Genomic DNA, 24,341 nt, shown 5'->3' on the forward strand with positions numbered 1-24,341 from the left:
CATGGCCATTAGTATGGAGTTGGTCCCCCCATTGCTGCTACAACAGCCTCCACTCTTCTGGGAAGGCTTTCCACTCGATGTTGGGAGATTAGGCCTAGCTTGCAGTCGGCTTTCCAATTCTTCTCAAAGATGTTCGATAGGGTTGAGGTCAGAGCGTTGTGCAGGCCAGTCAACTTTTTCCACACCGATCTTGACAAACCATTCCTGTTATGGACCTCGCTTTGTGCACGGGGAAATGGTCATTCTCCACCAGACTTTACAGTGGGCACTATGCATTCGTCAGGTAGCGTTCTCCTGGTATCCGCCAAACCCAGATTCGTCCATCGGACTGCCAGATGGTGAAGCGTGATTCATTACTCCAGAGAACGTACTTCCTCTGCTCCAGAGTCCAATGACGGTGAGCTTTACACCACTCCAGCCGACACTTGGCATTGCACATGGTGATCTTAAAGGCTGCTCGGCCATGGAAACCCATTTCATTAAGCAAACAGTTATTGTGCTGACGTTTCTTTCCAGAGGCATTTTGGATCTTGGTTGTGAGTGTTGCAACCCAAGGATAAAATGTTCACGCACTTCAGCAAGGTACACCGTTGTCGTTGTTACTCCTAGACTTTTCCACTTCACAATAACAGCACTTCCAGTTGACTGAAGCAGCTCCAGCAGGGCCTTTGACGAACTAACTTGTTGGAAAAGTGGCATCCTCTGACGGTGCCACGTTGAAAGTCACTGAGCTTTTCAGTAAGGCCATTCTACTGCCAATATTTGTATATGGTGATTGCATGGCTGGGTGCTCGATTTAATACAACTGTCAGCAACAGGTGTGGCTGAAATAGCCGTATCCACTAAATTGAAGGGGGTCCACATACTTTTGTATATGTACTGTATCTGCTGCTTTTAAGTCTTGCATTTCCAAACAAATTCACAAATAGAGTTGTTTAGCAAAGTGAAAATAATAACAATGCAAACCATTGCCTTTTAAAAGGTGAAATTGCCTTTAAAAGGCACATTGTCAGTTGTCCAGTGAGCTGCTCTATAATGTGCCTTGGATTGAATCCCGGCACAGTGTTTCTAATGAGTACAGGTGGTCAGGGTGGTTGTTGCCATGTGTGCATTACAATTTGCCAGCTCCACGATTGCGTGTGTTCTTTTGGCTAGTGTTGTGTGGCAATTGTTGCGGAAATTTTCAGATGACTTTGCAACCCTGAATTTGAGGGCTGGGATGATACCAACAATGAAAACACGAAGCAGACCGAACTATTTGGCCCTTTAAAAACTTGCATGTATGTATGTAAAATATTGTATGCTTAAAGCCTGAAAATAAATAAATATGACAATTGATGTTTGTTTCTAACAATAGGGCTGTTTTTCCTAAAGAAGTTGAATTCTCTTCGTGTTTTGTTTCCTTGCCATGATAATAACAAGTATCGCGATGCTGGTTTCATCCTGGCCTTCAGAATTTCCAGCAAGCTACTAGCTCTGAAAGGGGGGGGGGCACCTTGAAAAAAAGGGATAAAATATATGTATTTTATTTGTCTTTTGGGTCATGCTTTGCATTGTCATTATTTCTGCTTGGCTAAACTGCAAGACATATAAGCAGCAGATATCTATATATAGGTATATAGCTACATGTTTTTTTTAAGCAGTGCATAGGACGCAGCCTCAATGGCCATTACAGTGAAGACTCCAGCAGAGTTAAACAAATAGTATCTGCACAGTTCAACAAAACTAATTCACTAAAATAGATTGATAATCACCTACAATCACCCATACTATGTATAGTCCTGGATTCTTTTTAGTCCAGGACTAAGCTTTATCTGGATCTTGTAAAATCGGTCCTTAAACCGGAAATCAAACACGACAATTTTCATGATCGGGGTGAAATCCAAATTAATTTGGGCGAGGATCAGTATGTCGGGACACATGTAGTTTGAGCGGGTTAAGGACACACCGACGATGGCTGTTACATTCTCCAGATCCGTGTCAGATGTCCCAATAATTTTCATTGTTGGTCATGCTGTAGTATGAGCAGTGCTACGTTGCGATTGGCCAAGGACTGCTGCTAATAGCCAATGAGCATGCAGCATGTGAGGCCAAAACAATGATGGTGAAGAGGAAAGCAACAAGAACAGGCACCGTGTGTACTACGGAGGTGATGGAAGACAGATTGGTGAAGCTGTGGAAAGAAAGCAGCTGCCTTTTCAATGTTGGAGCCCATATTCTGCACCTCTGTGAAATCTATTTTTTTATGTTTCTGCACACAATAATGTGCACACTAATCAATTTATCTAAATGTAAAATTGTTCCAATTTATTGACATTTTATTTAGCTCACTGTTTGCGTGTCGGCATTTTCTTACATCCTGGGTTTGAGGATGGACGGAATGAAAGATTTGGGACAAGGAAATTGCGAAATGTGAGCATGTCCAAGTTGTTATGTTTTTAGAAGTTGTGTAATGTATGCTCAACATAACTGACAGCCTAATCCCAAATCTGTTTGTGCATGATAACAAAAACAGATTTGGCACTCAGGCAGTAGAAGTGATTGATTGAAATGAGAACCCAAACAGCGGCCGTCCCCAGGACTGGAGCAGAGAAACTAAAAAAACATGTATTAGTATGTTCGCAGTGCAAATGGCTCGGGTATATGAGCATCCTCTGAATGACTACAATGTGAAATGTAAGTGATGTATTGTACAAAAAAATGGTATATAATTGGGCATTTTAGATTGTGTCTCCGAGGACTGATTATAGTCCCAATAAGCTTTCTTCATGCCACTGCATGGTGCACACCGCACGATTCACAAACATGCACATAAACACACACATGCACACCAATACAATAACACATACAAACATGCACAAAACACATACACTGCACAATTCACAAACATGCAGATTATAACTTGCACACAAGCACAAGAACCACACCCACACACACACAAACACACACCTCATTAAACTCTGGGTTAAGAGTCTTTTTTATGACGGCTGTTTTATGCTTGGATTTCTTCTGCAGGTCTGGCTTGAGGTACCTGATACAGAGAAATGTGAGGCTGTCACGCTCCATTAAGAAAACACAAACTCAATTTATTATGCAGTCCAAAGTAATACACTATGTAGGGAATAGGTTGCCATTTGCTGCTATTGTAATTGTAAATCCCCATCCACTGAAACTTTTGCAGAATTATAATGTCTTCTGAAACACATGAAATCCCAAACAGAGTGTGATATTGTTACATTCCAAATGTAAAGACCCCATCATTTAATGGGGTAGATGTGATTCTGTCATCCTACAGCATACAAAATTATGGCTGCGTCCCAATTGCACCCCAGATCCTATAGTCCCTGGTCAAAAATAATGGACTATATAGGGAATAGGGTGCTATTCGGTACATTTCCCATGTCCGATTATATACTGTATAGTACGTTTCTAGCTATGTGTGTCGTGACAAGGACAGTTCTGAACGTGAAATCGTATTATCTTATGGTCTGAGACTTGAAGTCTTAAGCTACACAGCAGAATCTTTAACTGTGCCGAGTATCTCTCTCCGTGCTCTGACACATTCTCTAATATATAAACCGACAGAGAGCTAGTTTTCTGCATTTTCCCTCACACACATTTTCCACCCACCACCCCGCGGGACAAAGACCTGATGTTCTCCCCCACACTCAGACACAACAAAACAGATGGGGAATTTACCGAGTGCTAATTCAGAGCAAAGAGCGAGTGAGCGTGGTAGAGAGAGAGAGAGAGAGAGCGAGAACGAGAGAAAAAACAGAATGAGACACTGCGTGTCTGTGTATGCCTGTGTGTGTCTGCATGCATGAGTTTGTGTCCGCATGCATGGTTGTGTGTGTGTGCATGACCGTGTGTGTATGTGAGAGAGAAAGCGTCTGCATGTGAGACATTTGATTGTGTAAACTGGCAGTAGGAAAACGGTGGCATGTCTATTTCTATTACTTGCTTGTACTTTAACCTGAGGGGGGAAATAGCTGGCTTGGTATATTTCTCCAAGAAAGTGTGTACGTGTGTGTTTATGTACGTGAGAAAGGGAGATAAAGTGAGCTCGGCACAGCCACTGTTTTTTACTAATTCCAGGGAAAGCTCAAGGCAAGTGACGGAATTGAAGTGAACACATTGACAAGGGAGGAAATGTTTAGTTCCTTTGTCCATTTTCTGTCAGGATACATCAGTCACGCTGGGAAAAATTCCTCCTCTCAATAGCCATGGCTTTCTCCCTCCCTCCCTCCCTCCCTCCCTCCCTCCCTCCCTCCCTCCCTCCCTCCCTCCCTCCCTCCCTCCCCCTCCCTCCCTCCCTCCCTCCCTCCCTCCCTCCCTCCCTCCCTCCCTCCCTCCCTCCCCTCCCCTTGTTTTCAAATAATTGACTATTGAAATGCAATTGTGCAACAGCTCCAGTCTGTAAATCTCTGTAAGTTACTAACCATGACTCCCTGTACACTGCATCTCTTTCTACCGCTCTTGCCCACTGGAAATAATAACGTATTTGTTTTCTTTCAGATACTTTGAGCCTTTCATTGAGCCTGCCTGGAGTGCCAAATGGTAAGAGTTTTCACTTTTGGGACTATTCAATTCACTCCGTTACAACAGTCAAGCTCAATCAAGCGCAGCTTTAGTATTTAAAAGAAAACAAAACATTTATAAACAACAAAAACGGTCCGAAAACGTGTGGAACAGAGAAACACTCATTTTCATTTCCGTTGCAAAACATTTAGCTGCGGTGTGCTCTAATGAACATATCCCAGGTCTAGTATTGGTATCACGGTCAAAGTCTATACTCACGTTTTGACATAGGGGTCTGAGAATCCATTGACGTCCATGGCGGCTAGGTGGGCGCAGCGTCGCACACCCACACAGAGCCCTCCGTGGGCCCTCTCCTCCCCTTTGGCCTTATCGACCGCACCGGACGTGGGGAGGAACTGCAGGCAGAGCAGCAGACGACCCCTCTCCTCCAGACTCCTCTGCTGTTCACTTTCCCACTGAGGGAAAGGGGACATTGAGGAAAAAGTGGTAGAGAGAAAAGGAGTGAGTGAGAGACAGGAACAGATATAGAGAAAAGGATAGAGAATGAGAGAGAAAGTAGCAGATTTTTTTTTATTAAGGATAGAGTGAGAGAGAAAAAGAAAGAGTCAAACCAGGGGCTGCTATCATCTCCCTCTTAAATGAGCGAGTGCCAAAGAACTGTTGAACTTTTTACTTTGTAAACTTCAGTATTTAGGCCAACAGCCTGTTGGGATGACTATATATTGACCTTTTGTGTCTGTACTGAAGGTACTTAAGTTAGCAGTGACAGCATTTGTCAGACACGATGTTGACATAGCAACTACTAGCTGAAAGGACCTAGCAGCAAGATTTTGGGAAAAGGGACGTGCAAGATCAAAAAAAAATTGCAACTACCTTGGAATGCCCAGTCAATGAGAATTATACCACAGCATTGCTGAAAACTAATTTCTGATTGGTTAGAAGGACACTCTAGAATGAAAATTCTAGAATGAACATTAAAACCAGATAATGGGGCATTTGTAAAATATATCTGGACAGTTGTAAAATATACTGGGAGACCTTGGAATCAGTATGCAATAAGTGGCTACACATGCAGACCATACTTGCTACAAAGTAACAGAGAGATAAACCAACAAACCAAAATTGGATACACTGTAAACGCAGGTCCAGCAAGGAAGAACTTAGCTAGCTAGCATTGATTTGTTTTTGCAGAGACATTTTTTTGGAGCATCTGACGATGGAAATGAATTCCTCTGGTCCCTACTGTTGCAGTCATGACACAAGTGGCTCTATGCTGTCAAATACTCCCACATTTCTAATTTGACCAGCTGTTTTCAGAAACGGATCTTCTTTAATTCGGTTGTCATACTGGCAGGTTTGCTAGCAACAAAATAGTTGTGTTTGATATGCAATGCGATCTCCTTGTAATGAACAGTGGTTGAGTGTCCTGAAGTGAAGGCAAACTTTTCTGGCTACGCCAGGCCATTATCAGCTCATTGTTATGGATGTATCCAAATTAACGTCAGTAGAAAACAGCTACTTTGTTGTTGTCCTATCTGCAGAGGCGTTTATCCCTTACATAAAGTATATTTAATACTTATGGATACAGTGTCATATTAGCATTTCTTTGTTGTTGCCATTGTTGAATTACTGCATTGGGACATTGTCTTCCAACAGGTGCACCACTAATATGAGTTGCTCATACAGATGTACACGTTATCTGGCATAAGACAATAAATAGCCTTTGGGTTGAAACATGTCCACGTCAGTACATTCAATACAGTGTCGCACTGAACTGTACGTGTCCTATCTTATGCATGGACAGACTTAGTGATTTGGGGTTTTATAGTAAAAAAGGTAATTTAACTGTAAACATGTATTACCGTTGACTACCAAATCACTTCAAAAAGTAGGTCACATGTTCATCCAAAATAATTCCAGCAACAGTGCACTGTGCACCTGCCAACTTTCCTTCAATTCGCAAGTGTCTGAAACTAAAGTCAGCAATAAAAGAAACATATATTTTTCAGGACCCTGTCTTTCAAAAATAATTTGTATAAATCCAACTAACTTCACAGATCGTCATTGTAAAGGGTTTAAACACTGTTTCCCATGCTTGTTCAATGAACCATGAACAATTAATAAACATGCACCTGTGGAACTGTCGTTAAGACACTAACAGCTTACAGACGGTAGGCAATTAAGGTCACAGTTATGAAAACTTAGGACACTTTCTACTGACTCTGAAAAACAGCAAAGGAAAGATGCCCAGAGTCCCTGCTCATCTCCGTGAATGTTCCTTAGGTATACTGCAAGGAGGCATGATGACTGCAGATGTGGCCAGGGCAATAAATTGCAATGTCCGTACTGTGAGACGCCTAAGACAGCACTACAGGGAGACAGGACGAACAGCTGATCGTCCTCGCAGTGGCAGACCACATGTAACAACACCAACAGGATTGGTACATCCAAACATCACACCTGCGGGACAGATACAGGATGGCAACAACAACTACCCATGTTACACCAGGAACGCACAATCCCTCTATCAGTGCTCAGACTGTCTGCAATAGGCTGACAGAGGCTGGACTGAGGGCTTGTAGGCCTGTTGTAAGGCAGGTCCTCCCCAGACATCACAGGCAACAACGTCGCCTATGGGCACAAACCCACCGTCGCTGGACCAGACAGGACGGGCAAAAAGTGCTCTTCACTGATGAGTCGTGATTTTGTCTCACCAGGGGTGATTCGAGTTTATCTTCAAAGGAATGAGCGTTACACCGAGGCCTATACTCTGGAGCAGAATCGATTTGGAGGTGGAGGATCGGTCATGGTCTGGGGCGGTGTGTCACAGCATCCTTGGACTGAGCTTGTTGTCATTGCAGGCACTCTCAACGCTGTGCGTTACAGGAAAGACATCCTCCTCCCTCATGTGGTACCCTTCCTGCAGGCTCATCCTGACATGACCATCCAGCATGACAATGCAACCAGCCATACTGTTCGTTCTGTGCATAATTTCCTGCAAAACAGGAATGTCAGTGTTCTGCCATGGTCAGCGAAGAGCCCGGATCTCAATCCCATTGAGCATGTCTGGGACCTGTTGGATCGGCGGGTGAGTGCTCCGGCCATTCCCCCCAGAAATGTCCGGGAACTTGCAGGTGCCTTGGTGGAAGAGTGGGGTAACATCTCACAGCAAGAACTGGCAAATCGGGTGCAGTCCATGAGGTGGAGATGCACTGCAATACTAACGTAGCTGGTGGCCACACCAGATACTGGCTGTTACTTTTGATTTTGACCACCCCTTTCGTTCAGGGACACATTGTTCCTTTTCTCTTAGTCATATGTCTGTGGAACTTGTGTCTCAAATTGTTGAATCTTGTTATGTTCAGACAAATTTTTACGCATGTTCATTTCCTGAAAATAAACACAGCTGATAGTGAGAGGACGTTTCATTTTTTGCTGAGATTATCTTACCAGAGAAAGCATCCAAATGAGGGAAACAGCGCCTCTCTGTCTAACTATACTGTACACTGACTGTAAAAAAACATTAGGAACACCTGTTCTTTCCATGACATAGACTGACCAGGTGAATGCTATGATCCCTTGTTGATGTTAAAGAAGGATTTTTAAGCCTTGATACAATTGAGAAATGTATTCTGTCTGTGTGACATTCAGAGGGTGAATGGGCAAGACAAAATATTTAAGTGCCTTTGAGTATGCTGCTGGGTTTTTACGCTCAACAGTTTCCCATGAGTGTCAAGAATAACCCACCATCCAAAGGACATCCAGTCAACCTGACACAACTGTGAGAAGCATTGGAGTCAACATGTGCCAGTATCCCTGTGGAACGCTTTCAACACTTTGTAGAGTCCGTGCCCCGATGAATTTAGTCTGTCCTGATGGCAAAAGGTGGTGCAACTCAATATTAGGAATGTGTTCCTAAATGTTTTGTACGCTCAGAGTATGTAGGCCATGTATCTGATGCTGTCTGGCCAAAAAAAAGTATGGCATGTCACGTTAGAGGTCTTCATGGGTCCAAAAAGTTGGACCCGATATGCATAAATGTATTTGTTTAATATAGAGACCCATTCCGAACGGCCCCGAGGCCAACTAGACCAGTTCCGTATAGACCTGGTCTGATCCGAGTGAAGGAAGCAGTGGAAAAGTCCATATTTAAGCTAAGAAAGGTGGTGTTGCCCATTTCCCATTTCCCTTTTTTGTGAACAAAATGTGCGATGCATTTTCCAAACTGTGAAAGACAGCAACACACAACAAAGCGTCTAGTCTGCCTGAAAACCAGACGAAGAAGAAGAAAAATAAGGAGAGGAGGTGCCACTCTAGCAGGCAGAGCATGGTGGGGGGGCTACTAGTGTTTATTTTATTTTATTATTCCCAGCTCACAAGGCCCCTTGATGATGTGAGGCCTGAGGCAACTGCCTTTTCTGCCTAGTGGTAAGTCCACCAGTGATCTTATGCGGGTGACAAGCTCAATTTCCCCTCTGGGGATCAATAAAGTTTATCCATTCATTCATCCTCTTGTGTGTCTTATAGACTGACTATTGTGGTGGAAGAGTCTGATAGCAAGTACAGCACGGTATGCATCATGGCACATCACATTAAGATTGACGGATAAAGGAATAGAAAAGAAAAGCGAGGGAGCAGCCACTCAAAGAAGCTAAGAATGATGAGATGCAACATCTCAGGGAAGCATGAGTCACTCCATGGCCACAGGCAGAGCCGAGCTACATGCATGTATTAATAGTGAAGCATACATTCGTCTATATTCCACATCCATTTTTACCCCCTTACATGTATGTCTATTTTATGTTAGTTTTGTGAGTGCATACATTTGCCAACCTTTGATTAGGGCTGTTACAGTGACCATACTACCAGCACACTGGCATTCACGAGTCATGACCACTTTCAAATTCCACATGACCTTTTAGTCAAGGTAACTAGGCTTCTCCAAGTTCTGATGCTGCTGATGGTTATTAGTAGCATACCAAACTTGCTAACTACCTGTTACTCAGCACTCTCAGCACTCTGGTACTCAACAGGAAAAACAGAACTAGACAATCATTTGTGCCAGGTGTGATATCCCTCCTAAATAGATCGGGCTAATGTTCCTATCGACTCAGTAAGGCTAGCAGGCTAGTCTTTTAAAATATATGTTTTATTGGTATGTAACTGTTAAGAAAGGTGTGTTTGTCAATTTGGTTTTGTATTTAAACGCCACTTTAAACGTGTACATGACACTGCAACAAAATTTCCCCATGGGGACAATAAAGTCAGTAAGTAAGTAATTGTCCCTTTAACAACATCAATGCAAATGTATAAAAGCACTTCATGAGAGCCCATGAGCTCATGTTGGGCAACATTTCTATAGCCTATGCAATTGCGTGAGAAAACAGACGTTTGATGGCGTCTATTAAAAAGAGGAGGATTCCATCAGCTTTCTATAAGCTAGGCCTATTATATTTATTTCTCAACTTTCCAATTATCAAGCACATTTCTTAGCTTTACAACAGGAGTATAACCTACCTGGCTGGCATGAAAATAAGCCATGGGAAAATGCATATAGATGACATGTATTATTTCCCCCTGCCCCTGTTCTGAGACAGGTGCATGATAATGGTCCATTCTAAATCAAAACCAATTTCATACATACATTATTTAGTAAATGTAAAGACAAGATTCAATTCAGAATAGTCCGATGGGTGACAATATTAGCCTATCACTTGTTTGAAGCGTGAGTACTACTTTTTAAATATATAAGAAAAATACAAATAATTTCAAAATGGCAGCTCTGCTTCTAGCTCCTAAGCAACTTTGCAGGATATATTTTCCTTACATTATTAGCCCAGAATGTATTTTGTGTTATTACATACAGTCGGAAAGGAAGTGTATAGGGGATGATGTTCCCACCGTGACTATTAAAACCTACCCAAACCAAAAACCGTGGATAGATGGCAGCATTCGCACAAAACTGAAAACACATCGCATTTAACCTCGGCAAGGTGACTGGGAATATGGTTGAATACAAACAGTGCAGTTATGCCCTCCATAAGGCAATTAAGCAAGCACAACATCAGTACAGAGATAAAGTAGAATTGCAAGTCAATGGCTCAGACATGTGAAGTATGTGGCAGGGACTTCAGACAATCACGGATTACAAAGGGAAAACCAGCTAAGTCGTGAACGCTGGCGTCTTGCTCCAGATGAAGCTAAACATCTTTGCCAGCTTTGAGGATTACACAGTGCCATTGACACGGGCCACTCCCGAGGACTGTTGAGCTCTCGTTCTCCGTAGCCAATGTGAATAAGACATTTAAGCATGTTAACCCTCGCAGACGGCCCTAGTCGCATCCTCAGAGCATGTGCAGACCAGCTGGCTGGAGTGTTTATGGACATATTCAGTCTCTCCCTATCCCATTCTGCAGTCCCCACTTGCTTCAAGATGGCCACCATAGTTTCTGTACCTAAGAAAGCAAAGGTAACTGAACTAAATGACTACCCGTAGCACTCAATTCTGTCATTATGAAAAGCTTGAGAGGCTAGTTAAGGATCATATCACCTGCACTGTACCTGACTGCCTAGACCCACTTCAATATGCATAACGCCCCTATAGATCCACAGATGATGCAATCGCCATTGCACTACACACTGCCCAATCCCGTCTGGACAAGAGGAATAACTATGTAAGAATGCTTTTCATTGACTACAGCTCAGCCTTCAACACCATAGTACCCTCCAAGCTCCATCATTAAGCTTCGGGCCCTGGGTCTGAACTCCGCCCTGTGCAACTAGGCCCTGGAAATCCTGACTGGCCGCCACCAGGTGGTAAAGGTAGGAAATAACACCTCCACTACGTTGATCCTCAACACAGGGGCCCCACAAGGGTGCGTGCTCAACCTCCTCCTGTACTCCATGTTCACCAATGACTACGTGGCCACACATGCCTCCAACTCAATCATCAAGTTTGCAGACAACACAACAGTGGTAGGCCTGATTAACAACAATGGCGACACAGCCTACACAAAGGAGGTGAGAGCCCTGGCAGAGTGGTGCCAGGTAAATAACCTCACCTTCAACGTCAACAAAACAAAGGAGCTGATCGTGGACTTCAGGTGACAGTAGAGGGAGCACACCCCCAACCACATCGACAGGGCCGCAGTGAAGAAGGTGAAAAACTTCAAGTTCCTCTGTGAACACATCACTGACAATCTGAAATGGTCCACCCACAAAAGCAGTGGTGAAGAAGGTGCAAAAGCACCTCTTCAACCTCAGGAGGCTGAAGGAATTCGGCTTGGCCCCTAAGACCCTCATACATTTTTACAGATGCACCATTGAGAGCATCCTGTCAGGCTGTATCACCGCCTGGTACGGCAACTGCACCGCCCGCAACCGCGGGGCTCTTCAGAGCATGGTGCGGTCTGCCCAACGCATCACAGGGGGCACACTGCCTGGCCTCCAGGACATCTACAGCACCCAATGTCACAGAAAGGTCAAAAAGTTAATCAAGGACATCAACCACCCGAGCCACGGCCTGTTCACCCCGCTATCATCCAGAAGATAAAGTCAGTACAGGTGCATCAAAGCTGGCACCGAGAGACTGAAAAACAGCTTCTATCTCAAGGTCATCAGACTGGTAAATAGCCATCACTGGGTGGAGCCCTGCCCTGAACTTAGTCGAGAGTCGACTACCGCCCGGTTACTCTACCATGAACCTTAGAGGATACTGCCCTATGTACATACACATGGAACACTAGTCACTTTATTAATATAACACTTTTCACTTTAATAATGTTTACACACTGTTTTACTAATTTAATATGTATATCCTGAATTCTAGACAAGGCCATCCTATTCAATTGTTGCTGGACATATACCATTCTATCCCATGTATTCTACATATTCTATCCACATACTGTCCATAATGTCTATACATCCCATCATACATATATGGGGTGGCAGGGTAGCCTAGTGGTTAGAGTCTTGGACTAGTAACCGGAATGTTGCAAGTTCAAACCCCCGAGCTGACAAGGTAAAAATCTGTTGTTTTGCCCCTGAACAGGCAGTTAACCCACTGTTCCTAGGCCGTCATTGAAAATAAGAATTTGTTCTTAACTGACTTGCCTAGTTAAATAAAGGTAATATATATATATATATATATATATATCAGAACCAGTCAAAAGTTTGGACACACCTACTCATTCAAGGGTTTTTCTTTATTTTTACTATTCTGTACATTGTAGAATAATAGTGAAGACATCAAAACTATGAAATAACACATGGAATCATGTAGTAACCAAAAAAGTTTTAAACAAATCAAAATATTTTAGATTCTTCAAAGTAGACACCATTTGCCTTGATGACAGCTTTGCACAGTCTTGGCATTCTCTCAACCAGCTTCACCTGGAAGGCTTTTCCAACAGTCTTGAAGGAGTTCCCACATACTGAGCACTTGTTGGCTGCTTTTCCTTCACTCTGCGGTCCAACTCATCCAAAACCATCTCAATTGGGTTGACATCGGGTGATTGTGGAGGCCAGGTCATCTGACGCAGCACTCCATCACTTTCCTTCTGGTCAAATAGCCCTTACACAGCCTGGAGGTGTTCGGTCATTGTCCTGCTGTGTCTCACAAAGACACAGTGGTTGGAACCAAAAATCTCAAATTTGGACTCATCAGACCAAAGGACAGATTTCCACCAATATAATGTCCATTGCTAGTGTTTCTTGGCCCAAGAAAGTCAGGTCTTATTATTGGTGTCCTAGTAGTGGTTTCTTTGCAGCAAATTGACCATGAAGGCCTGATTCATGCAGTCAGCTGATGTTGAGATGTGTCTGTTACTTGAACTCTGTGAAGAATTTATGTGGGCTGCAATCTGAGGTGCAGTTAACTCTATTGAATTTATCCTCTGCAGCAGAGGTAACTCTGGGTCTTCCTTTACTGTGGCGGTACTCATGAGAGCCAGTTTCATCATAGCGCTTGATGGTTTTTGCCACTGCACTCAAAGAAACTTTCAAAGTTCTTGAAATTTTCAGGAGTGATTGACCTTCATGTTTTAAAGTAATGATGGACTGTCATTTCCTTTTGCTTATTTGAGCTCTTCTTGCCATAATATAGAGTTTTTTTTAAACCAAATCGGGCTGTCTTCTGTATGGCTTAAACACATTAAGAAGGAAAGAAATTCCACAAATTAACTTTTAACAAGGGACATCTGTTAATTGAAATGCATTCCAGGTAACTACCTCATGAAGCTGGTTGCGAGAACTCCAAGAGTGTGCAAAGCTGTCATTAAAGCAAAGGGTGGCTGCTTTGAAGAATCTCAATTTGTTTAACACTTTTTTGGTTACTACATGATTATATATGTGCTATTTCACAGTTTTGATGTCTTCACTATTATTCTACAATGTAGAAAATAGTAAAATAAAGAAAAACCCTTGAACGAGTAGGTTATTCCAAACTATTAACTGGTACTGTGTATATATATTTTTAAAATAGATTTTCCTTTATTATTTTCCCCTAACCCTAACACCCCTCACCTAATTGGAGTAAACTAATGGACAACAACACTTAGGCTTTTACTTCTAGCCTATACAGTGCATCCTGTTTCCATTGATCGTCCTTGAGATGTTTCTACAACTTGATTGGATTCCACCTGTGGTAAGTTCAATTGACTGGACATGATTTGGAAAAGCACACACCTATCTATAGAATGTCCCACAGTTGACAGTGTATGTCAGAGCAGAAACCAAGCATTGAGGTTGAAAGAATTGTCCACAGAGCCCTGAGACAGGATTGTGGGGAAGATCTGGGTAAGGGCACCAATTTTTTTGCAGCATTGAAGGTCCCCAAGAAAACAGTGGCCTCCATCATTCTTCAATATAATAATTTGGCGGCCAGCTTCCTAGAGCTGGCTGCCAAACTGAGCAATCGGTGGAGAAGGGCCTTGGTCAGGAAAGTGACCAAGAACCCTGTGGTCACTCTGAAAGAGCTCCAGAGTTCCTTTGTGGAGAACATGGGAGAACCTTCCAGGATAACCATCTCTGCATCACTCACCAATCAGGCCTTTATGGTAGTGGCCACACAGAAGCCACTCCTCTGTAAAAGGCACATGACATCCTGCTTGAATTTAACCAAAAGGCACCTAAAGGACTCTCAGACATTGAGAAACAAGATTCTCTAGTTATTTTAAACCAAGATTGAACTATGTGGCCTGAATGCCAAGCGTCATGTCACCTGGCACCATCCCTACGGTGAAGCATGGTGGTGTCAGCGTCATGCTGTGGGGATGTTTTTCAGTGGCAGGGACTGGGAGACTAGTCGGGATCGAGGGAAAGATGTATGGAGCAAAGTATAGAGATGTTCTTGATGAAAACCTGCTTAGAGTGCTCAGGACCTCAGACTGGTGCGAACGTTCACCTTTCAACAACCTGAAGCACACAGCCAAGCCCGGGCTCTGGCTTGAGTGGTCCAGCCAGAGCTCGGGCTTGAACCCAATCGTACATCTCTGGAGAGACCTGAAAATAGCTGTGCAGCGACGCTCTCCATCCAACTGAACAGAGCTTGAGAGGATCTGCAGAGAAAAATGGGAGAAACTCCCCAATTACAGGTGTGCCAAGCTTGTAGCCTCATACCCAAGAAGATGCAAGGTTGTACATTTCTGCCAAAGTTTGCTTCAACAAAGTACTGAGTAAAGGGTCTGAATGTCATAGTTCAGTTTTTTTTAAATTATGTTTTGAAAGTTCTGAACCTTTCTATTCTCACAGTTTTTACAGATTGTAAAATTAAAGATAAACATTTTTGTTAAAAGTATTATTATATTATTGATCGATTGACTATGACTTTTCAAGTCACCCAGGAGTGCTATCTGCAGAGTTAGCTCCAGGTAAATGTTGCACTTCTTCAACCATTCCTGCAACCAAAAACAAGCGACATATGGTCAGTACCAAAACAAATGATCAAATGATTCTGTCTCTTCGGAGCAAAATCTACAGAGCTGGGATGGATTTATCCCCCATTTATATAACATTCTATTGGTGGCCAGAATTTTGTATAATAATTTAAATTGAAAAATTCTAAGTTTTGAATCCGGTGTTGCTCAAGCCAACAGTCTAAGCGCAGTGTGATGTCGGCACAGCGCAGTTTGTTTGAACCATGGTCAGACAGACATAGGTGAAGTGGTGTTTGGTGTACCTCTCTCAGGTAGCAGGAAATGCCTCTCAGTGCCGCACTCATTGCAGAAGGGGAGGGAAGCTGGAGAGAGAGGAAGAGAGAGAAAGAGAGGGATGGAGAGAGAGAGAAAGAGAGGGATGGAGAGAGAGAGAAAGAGGAATAAAGATAAATATAGCTGCGAGCAGCAATGAACACGGTTCACAGGATGATGGAAAGGACAAATGATCAGTTGAATAACAATGCAAGCACTATCAGGTAGGAACTAGCTTCTTTTATGTGCAATCAGTGAAAGCATTAGCATGTTTATCTCTCAGTATCACAAGGATGATGCAAGTGAAGTTTAGTCTAGTGCTGTAGGTTCGTTATCTTGGAATGCAGCTGGTAATCATTCTTAAAGTCATTACTTAATTCTGGGGTCAATTTGACTACTGTTTATGAAATATTTTCAGCATTAATGTACTGGTATCTTGCAGTCATCTTTGAATTTTGGGAATTTTGTCGAAATCTGCTTGTGTAAATTATTTCAATCTCACTCCACATTAGCATTCCAAAATACTTAAATACACCCTCACAACTGTAATACCCTGACAGAGCAAGCGGCAGGACTTCCGGTTTCATATTTTCCCAAATAAAATATCCACTTTTCACTACGTTCAGACCACATATAGTGCATTCACTTTTAACACATTTTGTTACGTTACAGCTTTAGTCTAAAATGGATTAAAATGTTTGTTTTTTTACCCCCCTCATCTATCTACACACAATACTTTATAATCAAAAAGAAAAACTGTTTTTTAGAACACTGTGGAGGGGATTAACATTGGTTTAAATGTAAAATCTGATTTTTGATAGGCCTACATTCCAAATTAGTGTATTTTGGTCCTATGGTTCATGAGAAGACGTATGTGCTAATATGAGTCTACTGGTATCGTGTGGCCATCTTTGAATGTTATTGAACATTGTTTTCTCAAACTCTTTGGTGACTGTTGTGAAATTTTGAGTCAATCTGACTTTTAGTCCATGAGAAGATTTTTTATGATTAATTTAAGCATTACAGTTACAGCCAAAAAAGAGAATTGTGAACCTAAAACGTTTCAAGTTGATAAGCCATTGTGAAGTGGATTTACAAGGGATTTAAAATGGACAGGTAAAATCTGATTTACTGATTTAGAAATAACTCAGACATATCTTAACCAATCCTTAGCTTTTCTGAAACTAAGTTAAGAGAAGAATGAGAATATGTTTTCAAAAATGTTCAAGATGTAGGAAAATCGATCCTGAGAGACCGTTGGGTCCTTGAGACAAATTTGTTCAACATTTCAAGTCTCTAGGTCAAAAGGGGCGACGGATTTGAGGGTTTAAAAGTGAGACTGCTTATAACAGCACCTCATAGACCAATCAGTACCATTATTTTTGACCAGGTTACTCATGACCTCTAGTTTCTGCGTGCCAAATATAGGCTATGAAGTGCGTGCTCAGAGAAGCACAGAGCAAAGTTATCTTTCTAAGATATCTGCTGGGATGGTCTAAATAGAACTAGGCAGCATTTCACACTGCAAAGGATATTCCAACCCTGAGCCCTGGGCTGCTCTGCTTTTACTGATCAAAAACGTTTTTGTGTGCTGCTTAACCAATGGCTGTGCTGTGTCGACCTACGTGGCAGTTCAGGAGGAGAGTCAAAGGCTTCTTTTGATTTTTGGTGGGCATTAAGCCTAGTCCAAAAATGTGCGTGAAGACTGGCCTACAGTTTATGTTCTGTTCAGTTTGAAAAGAGAGTGCGAAGGGGAGGACCGGAGGTCATCTATGATAGCTTGCTACTACTATAATCGATTTGATTAAAAACAATATGTTTCTTGCCCATTATGTATTTATCAGAGTTATTGACCTCATAATTAGACAGATTCGAGTAATTTACATTGTGGTGCTGAAACTTCAGCAGCAGCAGCAATTGGAAATGGACAGCTCATAGTGCTGAAAGAAGACAAATTCGACGAGGCATTTCAACCGTCTTCATTTTAATTAGACTACTAACAACAAGAGGGCTTTGTGTTGTAGCCTATTTTTACCTATTAAGAAATAAAAGGTGGGCCTAACTGTTTGGCAGATGCAATTAAGCTATAGGCTGCTATAACCATAGGTTTATTGGTCAGTTCCTCCACCCACTATTCACTCTTAAAATAGCCTACCTCTGTGTCAGTTAAGGCCGTTACGGCCGTTAAGTTAAAACCAAGATTCGAATTGAGGGGGTATGAGAGGGTATGCCATAGGCCTACCTTATTTTAAAGAAAGTGTCAAAAAGCACAGGCCTGCCCTTTGTTAGCTTAAGATTTTGAAGAAAATAAAACAGATCTGATTATATAAAATGATCTATAACAGCGCTTTGGTCCGCAGTAATTTATTCTAGAAACAAATACCCGGGAAAGACGTGACACTGATGCATATAGGGATATCATTGTTTCATTTATTTGACTTTCAGAGGATGAGCTACAATGTCCTATAGCTGAGGAGACAAAAACATTTACTTTGCTTGGAAGTAATCGAATTCTGTCACTATCAACTGATTAAGCTATTCACTTTCTGTACAATAGAAGATGCTTAAACCCAGACAGCTTTAAGGGAAACACATGTGACCTTCTCTCATTGGGTTACGCAACTGAAGAAGAGTAGCCAGCAGTTAAAGCTTACATTTTCTGCAACGGTAGGCCTACTCTGTATGGTGTGGAAAGGTAGGCCTACTCTGTATGGGGTGGAAAGGTAGGCCTACTCTGTATGGGGTGGAAAGGTAGGCCTACTCTGTATGGGGTGGAAATGTAGGCCTACTCTGTATGGGGTGGAAAGGTAGGCCTACTCTGTATGGGGTGGAAAGGTAGGCCTACTCTGTATGGGGTGGAAAGGTAGGCCTACTCTGTATGGGGTGGAAAGGTAGGCCTACTCTGTATGGGATGGAAAGTTAGGCCTAACTTTTGAAAGTACCATGCGCAGATTTCAAATTACGTTTCTGTCACACACTGATCTGTTTCACCTGTTCTTGGGAGTGTCTCCACCTCCTCCAGGTGTCGCTTATTTTCCCCAGTGTATTTATCCCTGTGTTTCCTGTCTCTCTGTGCCAGTTTGTCTTGTATGTTTTCAAGTCAACCAGTGTGTTTTTCCCAATGCTCCTGTTTTCTATTCTCTTGTTCTAATCTTCCCGGTTTTGACCCTTGCCTGTTTTTTCTGGACCTGCCTGACCCTTCTGCCATCAAGCCTTTCTGCCACTCTGTACCTCTTGGACCTTTTGCCTGTCCACGACCATTCTCTTGCCTACTCCTTTTGGATAGAAATAAACAACTAAGACTCTAACCATCTGCATCTGGGTCTCTTCTTGTGCCCTTATAATTTCAGATTTAATTATTTGCAAACAGGGACAATTTAGTTGCAAACAAGACACACTGATTTGGCATTGGATAAATATGATATGAACACATCGGCCTCTGTCTATTCTTAGCCTGTAATTTCCATAATTTGTCACACCCTGATCTGTTTCACCTGTCTTTGTAATTGTCTCCACCCCCCTCCAGGTGTTTCCTACCTTCCCCATTATCCCCTGTGTATTTATGCCTGTGTTTGTCTGTTGCCAGTTCGTCTTGTTACTCAAGTCAACCAGCGTTTTTGTGTCTCAGCTCCTGCTTTTCCCAGTCTCTCTCTTTTTCTCACCCTCCTGGTTTTGACCGTTGCCTGTCTGACCACTCTGCCTGTCCCTGACCATGAGCCTGCCTGCCGATCTGTACATTTGCCCCACCTCGATTATTGACCTCTGCATGCCTGCTGTCCGGGAACCGTTGCCCCACCTCTGGTTTACTGACCCCTGCCTACCTTGACCTGTCTATTGTCTGCCCTTGTTGAATTATTAAACCATTGTTAATTTGACATTGTCAGCATCACTGTCTTACCGTCACACCTGATAATTTGTGTGGTATTAAAAAATATTCTGCTTATATTGTGACGACCCTCCAACTGTCTGACAAATTCTTTGCTCTTTGTTTTCCTTAATAGGATGGCGGTGGGCGGCGCTGGGAGGGTCGTCAGCAAAATGGGAAAATGGATAAATACACCTCTTCCCCATTCACTGGGGAGACTCTCCGTGCAGTCACTGATACATTTTGGTTGTGGAATTTTTGTTTGCGTTGGCACCTTCATCTCTCATTATCACATTTATGCACGCAACCACTCACTTACACTACTGATTACTGAATACACACACCATTGTTAATTGTAGTTAGTTTACTTCAATTAATAAATATATTTGTTATTTCTGATCTCAACGTTGTCTCCCTTTTTGTTACAAAACTTCGAGCCGGTTCGTAAAATGATTTAGAATTGCATGAAAGGTTTATTGTCACGACTTCCGCCGAGGTTGGCTCTCCTGCCCGTTCAGGCGGTGCTCGGCGGTCGTCGTCACCGTCCTACTAGCCACTACCGATCCCTTTTTGTGTCTGTTGGTTTTGTCTGATTGGTTTCACCTGTGTGTTGTTTAGTTAATTAGTGTCTGTATATAATGTAGGTTGTCCCGCCCTTGTTTTGTGCGGGATTGTTTATTTGTCATCTATGTCTGTCGGTGTATCTTTTGTTCTTATTCTCCGGTTCGTCTTTTATCCTGTGTTGGATATTTCACCCTGTGTATATTGGGCTGACCATGTTTTCTTGTTCACAGGAGAATAAAACTTTCATATCGCTATCTGCTCTCTGCGCCTGATTCCACCCACCTTGATTAGACGTGACAGAATCCCGCACCCCCATGGAATCAGCAGGAGCAGCAGCGTCTCCTCTCCCATTGATGGAAGAGAGGGCCCTCCATCATAACAGCGTGCTTCACCGGATTCGTTCTGCTATGGACCAAATGATGGAGAGAATGGATCGATGGGAGAGGAGTGGCCTCCCCACCTCATCTCTAGCAACCCCTTCTCCAACACCTCCTGTTTCTGCGACCACATCTGGCTCCGGGGCTCTTCGGCTGACACTCCCACGGGAGTTTGACGGATTGGCGGCTGGGTGCCAGGGTTTCCTCCTTCAACTGGAACTATACCTGGCTACCGTGCGTCCTGCTCCCTCTGGAAAGGAGAGCGTGTGCGCCCTCGTCTCCTGCTTGACTGGGCGAGCCCTCGAGTGGGCCAACGCAGTGTGGAATGGTCCGGACTCGGCTAAGGATAATTACCCAGAGTTCACCCGCCGATTCCGAGCTGTTTTTGACCATCCACCTGAGGGTCGGGCGGCGGGTGAACGGCTGTTCCACCTGCGTCAGGAGACGAGGAGCGTGCAGGATTTTTCCCTAGAGTTTAGGACTTTGGCAGCAGGAGCAGGATGGAACGACAGGGCATTGATTGATAATTTTAGATGTAGTCTCAGAGAGGACGTCCGCAGGGAGCTGGCATGTCGGGACACCACATTCACATTGGATGGACTTATCGATCTGGCTATCCGTCTCGACAACCTGCTGGCTGCTCGCGGGCGTTCGGATCAGGTCCTGTCGTTTCCAATCCCCAGCCCCCCTGTTCCTATCCCTATGGAATTAGGAGGTACGGCTTCGAGGGGGACCGGAGGAGGAGTGTCCTCCTGCACCAGTTGTGGTCGACGAGGGCACACGTCCGACCGGTGCTGGAGGAACTTGTCTAGGAGTCGGGAGGACAGGCGGAACACTGCTCGATCACCCCAGGTGAGTAACTCATTCAGAGCTTCCTGTCGGTCATGTGTTTGTATTGATTTCTTTCCCTGGGTTTTCCCCCTCTCTACAGCATAAGGCGCTAGTCGATTCAGGCGCAGCTGGGAATTTTATGGATCGTGGGCTTGCGTTAAGGCTAGGAATTCCTCTGGTGTCGTTAGATCGACCTTTCCCCGTGCACTCCTTAGATAGCCGACCATTAGGGTCAGGAGTAATTAGGGAGGCTACGGTGCCGCTGGACATGGTAACGCAGGGTGATCATAAGGAGCAGATTAGCCTGTTCCTTATAGATTCACCTGCGTTTCCAGTGGTGTTGGGGGTTCCCTGGTTAGCTCAACACAACCCGGTGATTTTCTGGCGACAGGGGGCTCTTAAGGGGTGGTCAGAGGAGTGTTCAGGTAGGTGTATAGGAGTTGCCGTTGGTGCGACTACGGTGGAGAGTCCAGACCAAGTTTCCACCGTGCGCATTCCCTCTGAATATGCCGATTTGGCTATCGCCTTCAGTAAAGGGAAGGCGACCCAATTACTACCTCATCGTCGAGAGGACTGCGCGATAAACCTTCTGGAAAACGCTGCACAGGAGTCACGTGTATCCATTGTCCCAGGAGGAGACAGTTGCGATGGAAACATATGTTTCTGAATTGCTGGGACAGGGGTACATTCAGCCCTCCATATCACCCGTCTCCTCAAGCTTCTTTTTTGTGAAGAAGAAGGATGGAGGTCTGTGTCCGTGCATTGATTATAGAGGTCTAAATTCCATCACAGTGGGGTTTAGTTACCCACTACCTCTCATCGCTACGGCAATGGAATCATTTCACGGGGCGCAATTCTTCACAAAACTGGACCTGAGGAGCGCGTATAATCTGGTACGTATCCGGGGAGGAGATGAGTGGAAAACCGCATTTAGTACTACTTCTGGTCATTATGAGTACTGCGTCATGCCATACGGGTTGAAGAATGCTCCAGCCATTTTCCAATCCTTCGTAGATGAGATTCTCCGAGACCTGCTCGGACAGGGAGTGGTAGTGTACATTGATGACATCTTGATCTACTCTGCCACACGCGCGGAGCATGTGTCTCTGGTGCGTAAGGTACTTGGGCGACTACTGGAGCCTGACCTGTATTGCAAGGCGGAGAAATGTGAGTTTTTCAAACAGTCCGTTTCCTTCCTGGGGTATCGTATTTCCACCTCCGGGGTGGTGATGGAGGATGATCGCGTTACAGCCGTGCGTAATTGGCAGACTCCAACCACGGTGAAAGAAGTGCAGCGGTTTTTAGGGTTTGCCAATTACTACCGGAGTTTTATCCGGGGTTTTGGTCAGGTGGCTGCTCCCATCACCTCACTGCTGAAGGGAGGACCAGTGCGCTTGCGCTGGTCAGCAGAGGCGGGCAGAGCTTTCAGTCGTCTGAAGGAGCTGTTCACCAATACGCCCGTGTTGGCGCATCCGGACCCCTCTTTAGCGTTCATAGTGGAGGTGGATGCGTCCGAGGCTGGGGTTGGAGCCGTGCTGTCCCAACGCTCGGGCGTGCCATCCAAGCTCCGTCCGTGTGCTTTCTTTTCGAGCAAGCTCAGCCCAGCCCAGCGGAGCGAAACTATGATGTGGGGGACCGGGAGTTGTTAGCTGTAGTCAAGGCTCTGAAGGTGTGGAGACATTGGCTTGAGGGGGCTAAATACCCTTTTCTCATCTGGACTGACCATCGTAATCTCGAGTACATCCGGGCAGCTAAGAGACTAAATCCACGTCAGGCTAGATGGGCCATGTTTTTTACCAGGTTCCAGTTTACCCTCACATATCGGAAAGGCTCCCAAAACACCAAAGCTGACGCACTGTCTCGCCTCTATGATACCGAGGAACGGTCAGTTGAGCCAACTCCCATCATTCCACCGTCATGTCTCGTGGCACCGGTGGTATGGGAGGTGGACGCTGAGATAGAGAGGGCCTCACGGTCAGAGCCGGCTCCTCCTAACTGTCCAGTAGGGACCAAGTACGTGCTGAGGGTGGTCCGGGACAAGCTGATTCGGTGGGCTCATACTCTTCCCTCCTCGGGTCATCCTGGTATCAAGAGGACAGTGCAGAGTCTGAGAGGGAGATACTGGTGGCCCACACTGGCTAAAGACGTGAGATTTTATGGCTCCTCGGCACCTGCCTAGAGGGAAATTACAACCCCTCCCCGTTCCACAACGGCCGTGGACACACTTATCGGTGGACTTTCTTACCGACCTTCCCCCATCCCAGGGAAGTACTACGATCCTGGTTGTTGTGGATCGGTTTTCTAAGTCCTGTCGTCTCATTCTGTTGCCCGGTCTCCCTACGGCTCTGCAGACTGCTGAGGCTTTGTTTACCCATGTCTTCCGGCACTATGGGGTGCCTGAGGACATCGTCTCTGATCGGGGTCCCCAATTCACGTCCAGAGTGTGGAGGGCATTTATGGAGAGACTGGGGGTCTCGGTTAGCTTAACCTCAGGTTTTCACCCCGAGAGTAATGGGCAGGTGGAGCGCGTAAATCAGGATGTGGGCAGGTTTCTGCGGTCCTATTGTCAGGACCGGCCTGGTGAGTGGGCAAGGTATGTTCCATGGGCCGAACTAGCCCAGAACTCCTTACGCCACTCCTCTACTAACTTGTCTCCTTTTGAGTGTGTGTTAGGCTACCAGCCGGTCCTGGCTCCATGGCATCAGAGTCAGACTGAGGCTCCTGCGGTGGAGGAATGGGTACAGCGCTCCAAGGACACCTGGAAAGCTGTTCAGGACTCATTACGGTTAGCGGGAGAACGGCAGAGGAGCGCTGACCAGCACCGCAGTGAGACCCCCGTGTTTGCACCGGGTTGACAGGGTCTGGCTCTCGACCCGAAACCTGTCCCTCCGCCTGCCCTGTCGGACGCTGGGGCCGCAGTGTGTGGGGCCGTTCAAAGTCCTGAGGAGAATAAACGAGGTGTGTTATAGGTTACAA

General features: G+C 44.6%; 1 protein-coding gene across 5 annotated transcripts in view; it reads right to left on the minus strand.

Annotated features, from left to right (window-relative positions):
• LOC135504746 (double C2-like domain-containing protein alpha) overlaps window positions 1-24,341 on the minus strand; it is an 88,904-nt gene that overhangs the window by 8,614 nt on the left and 55,949 nt on the right. For 3 of the 5 annotated variants that reach the window (XM_064923584.1, XM_064923586.1, XM_064923585.1), the window contains 3 exons: window positions 15,719-15,778; window positions 4,801-4,997; window positions 2,950-3,031 (listed from right to left, as the gene is read on the minus strand). In XM_064923584.1, coding sequence (XP_064779656.1) covers window positions 2,950-3,031; window positions 4,801-4,997; window positions 15,719-15,778 — 339 coding nt within the window. The remainder of the gene's footprint in view (window positions 1-2,949; window positions 3,032-4,800; window positions 4,998-15,718; window positions 15,779-24,341) is intronic. The other 2 variants (XM_064923587.1, XM_064923588.1) reach the window with 1 other exon arrangement.

This window comes from Oncorhynchus masou, chromosome 18, assembly GCF_036934945.1.
Source record: "Oncorhynchus masou masou isolate Uvic2021 chromosome 18, UVic_Omas_1.1, whole genome shotgun sequence".
NCBI classification, from domain to species: domain Eukaryota; kingdom Metazoa; phylum Chordata; class Actinopteri; order Salmoniformes; family Salmonidae; genus Oncorhynchus; species Oncorhynchus masou.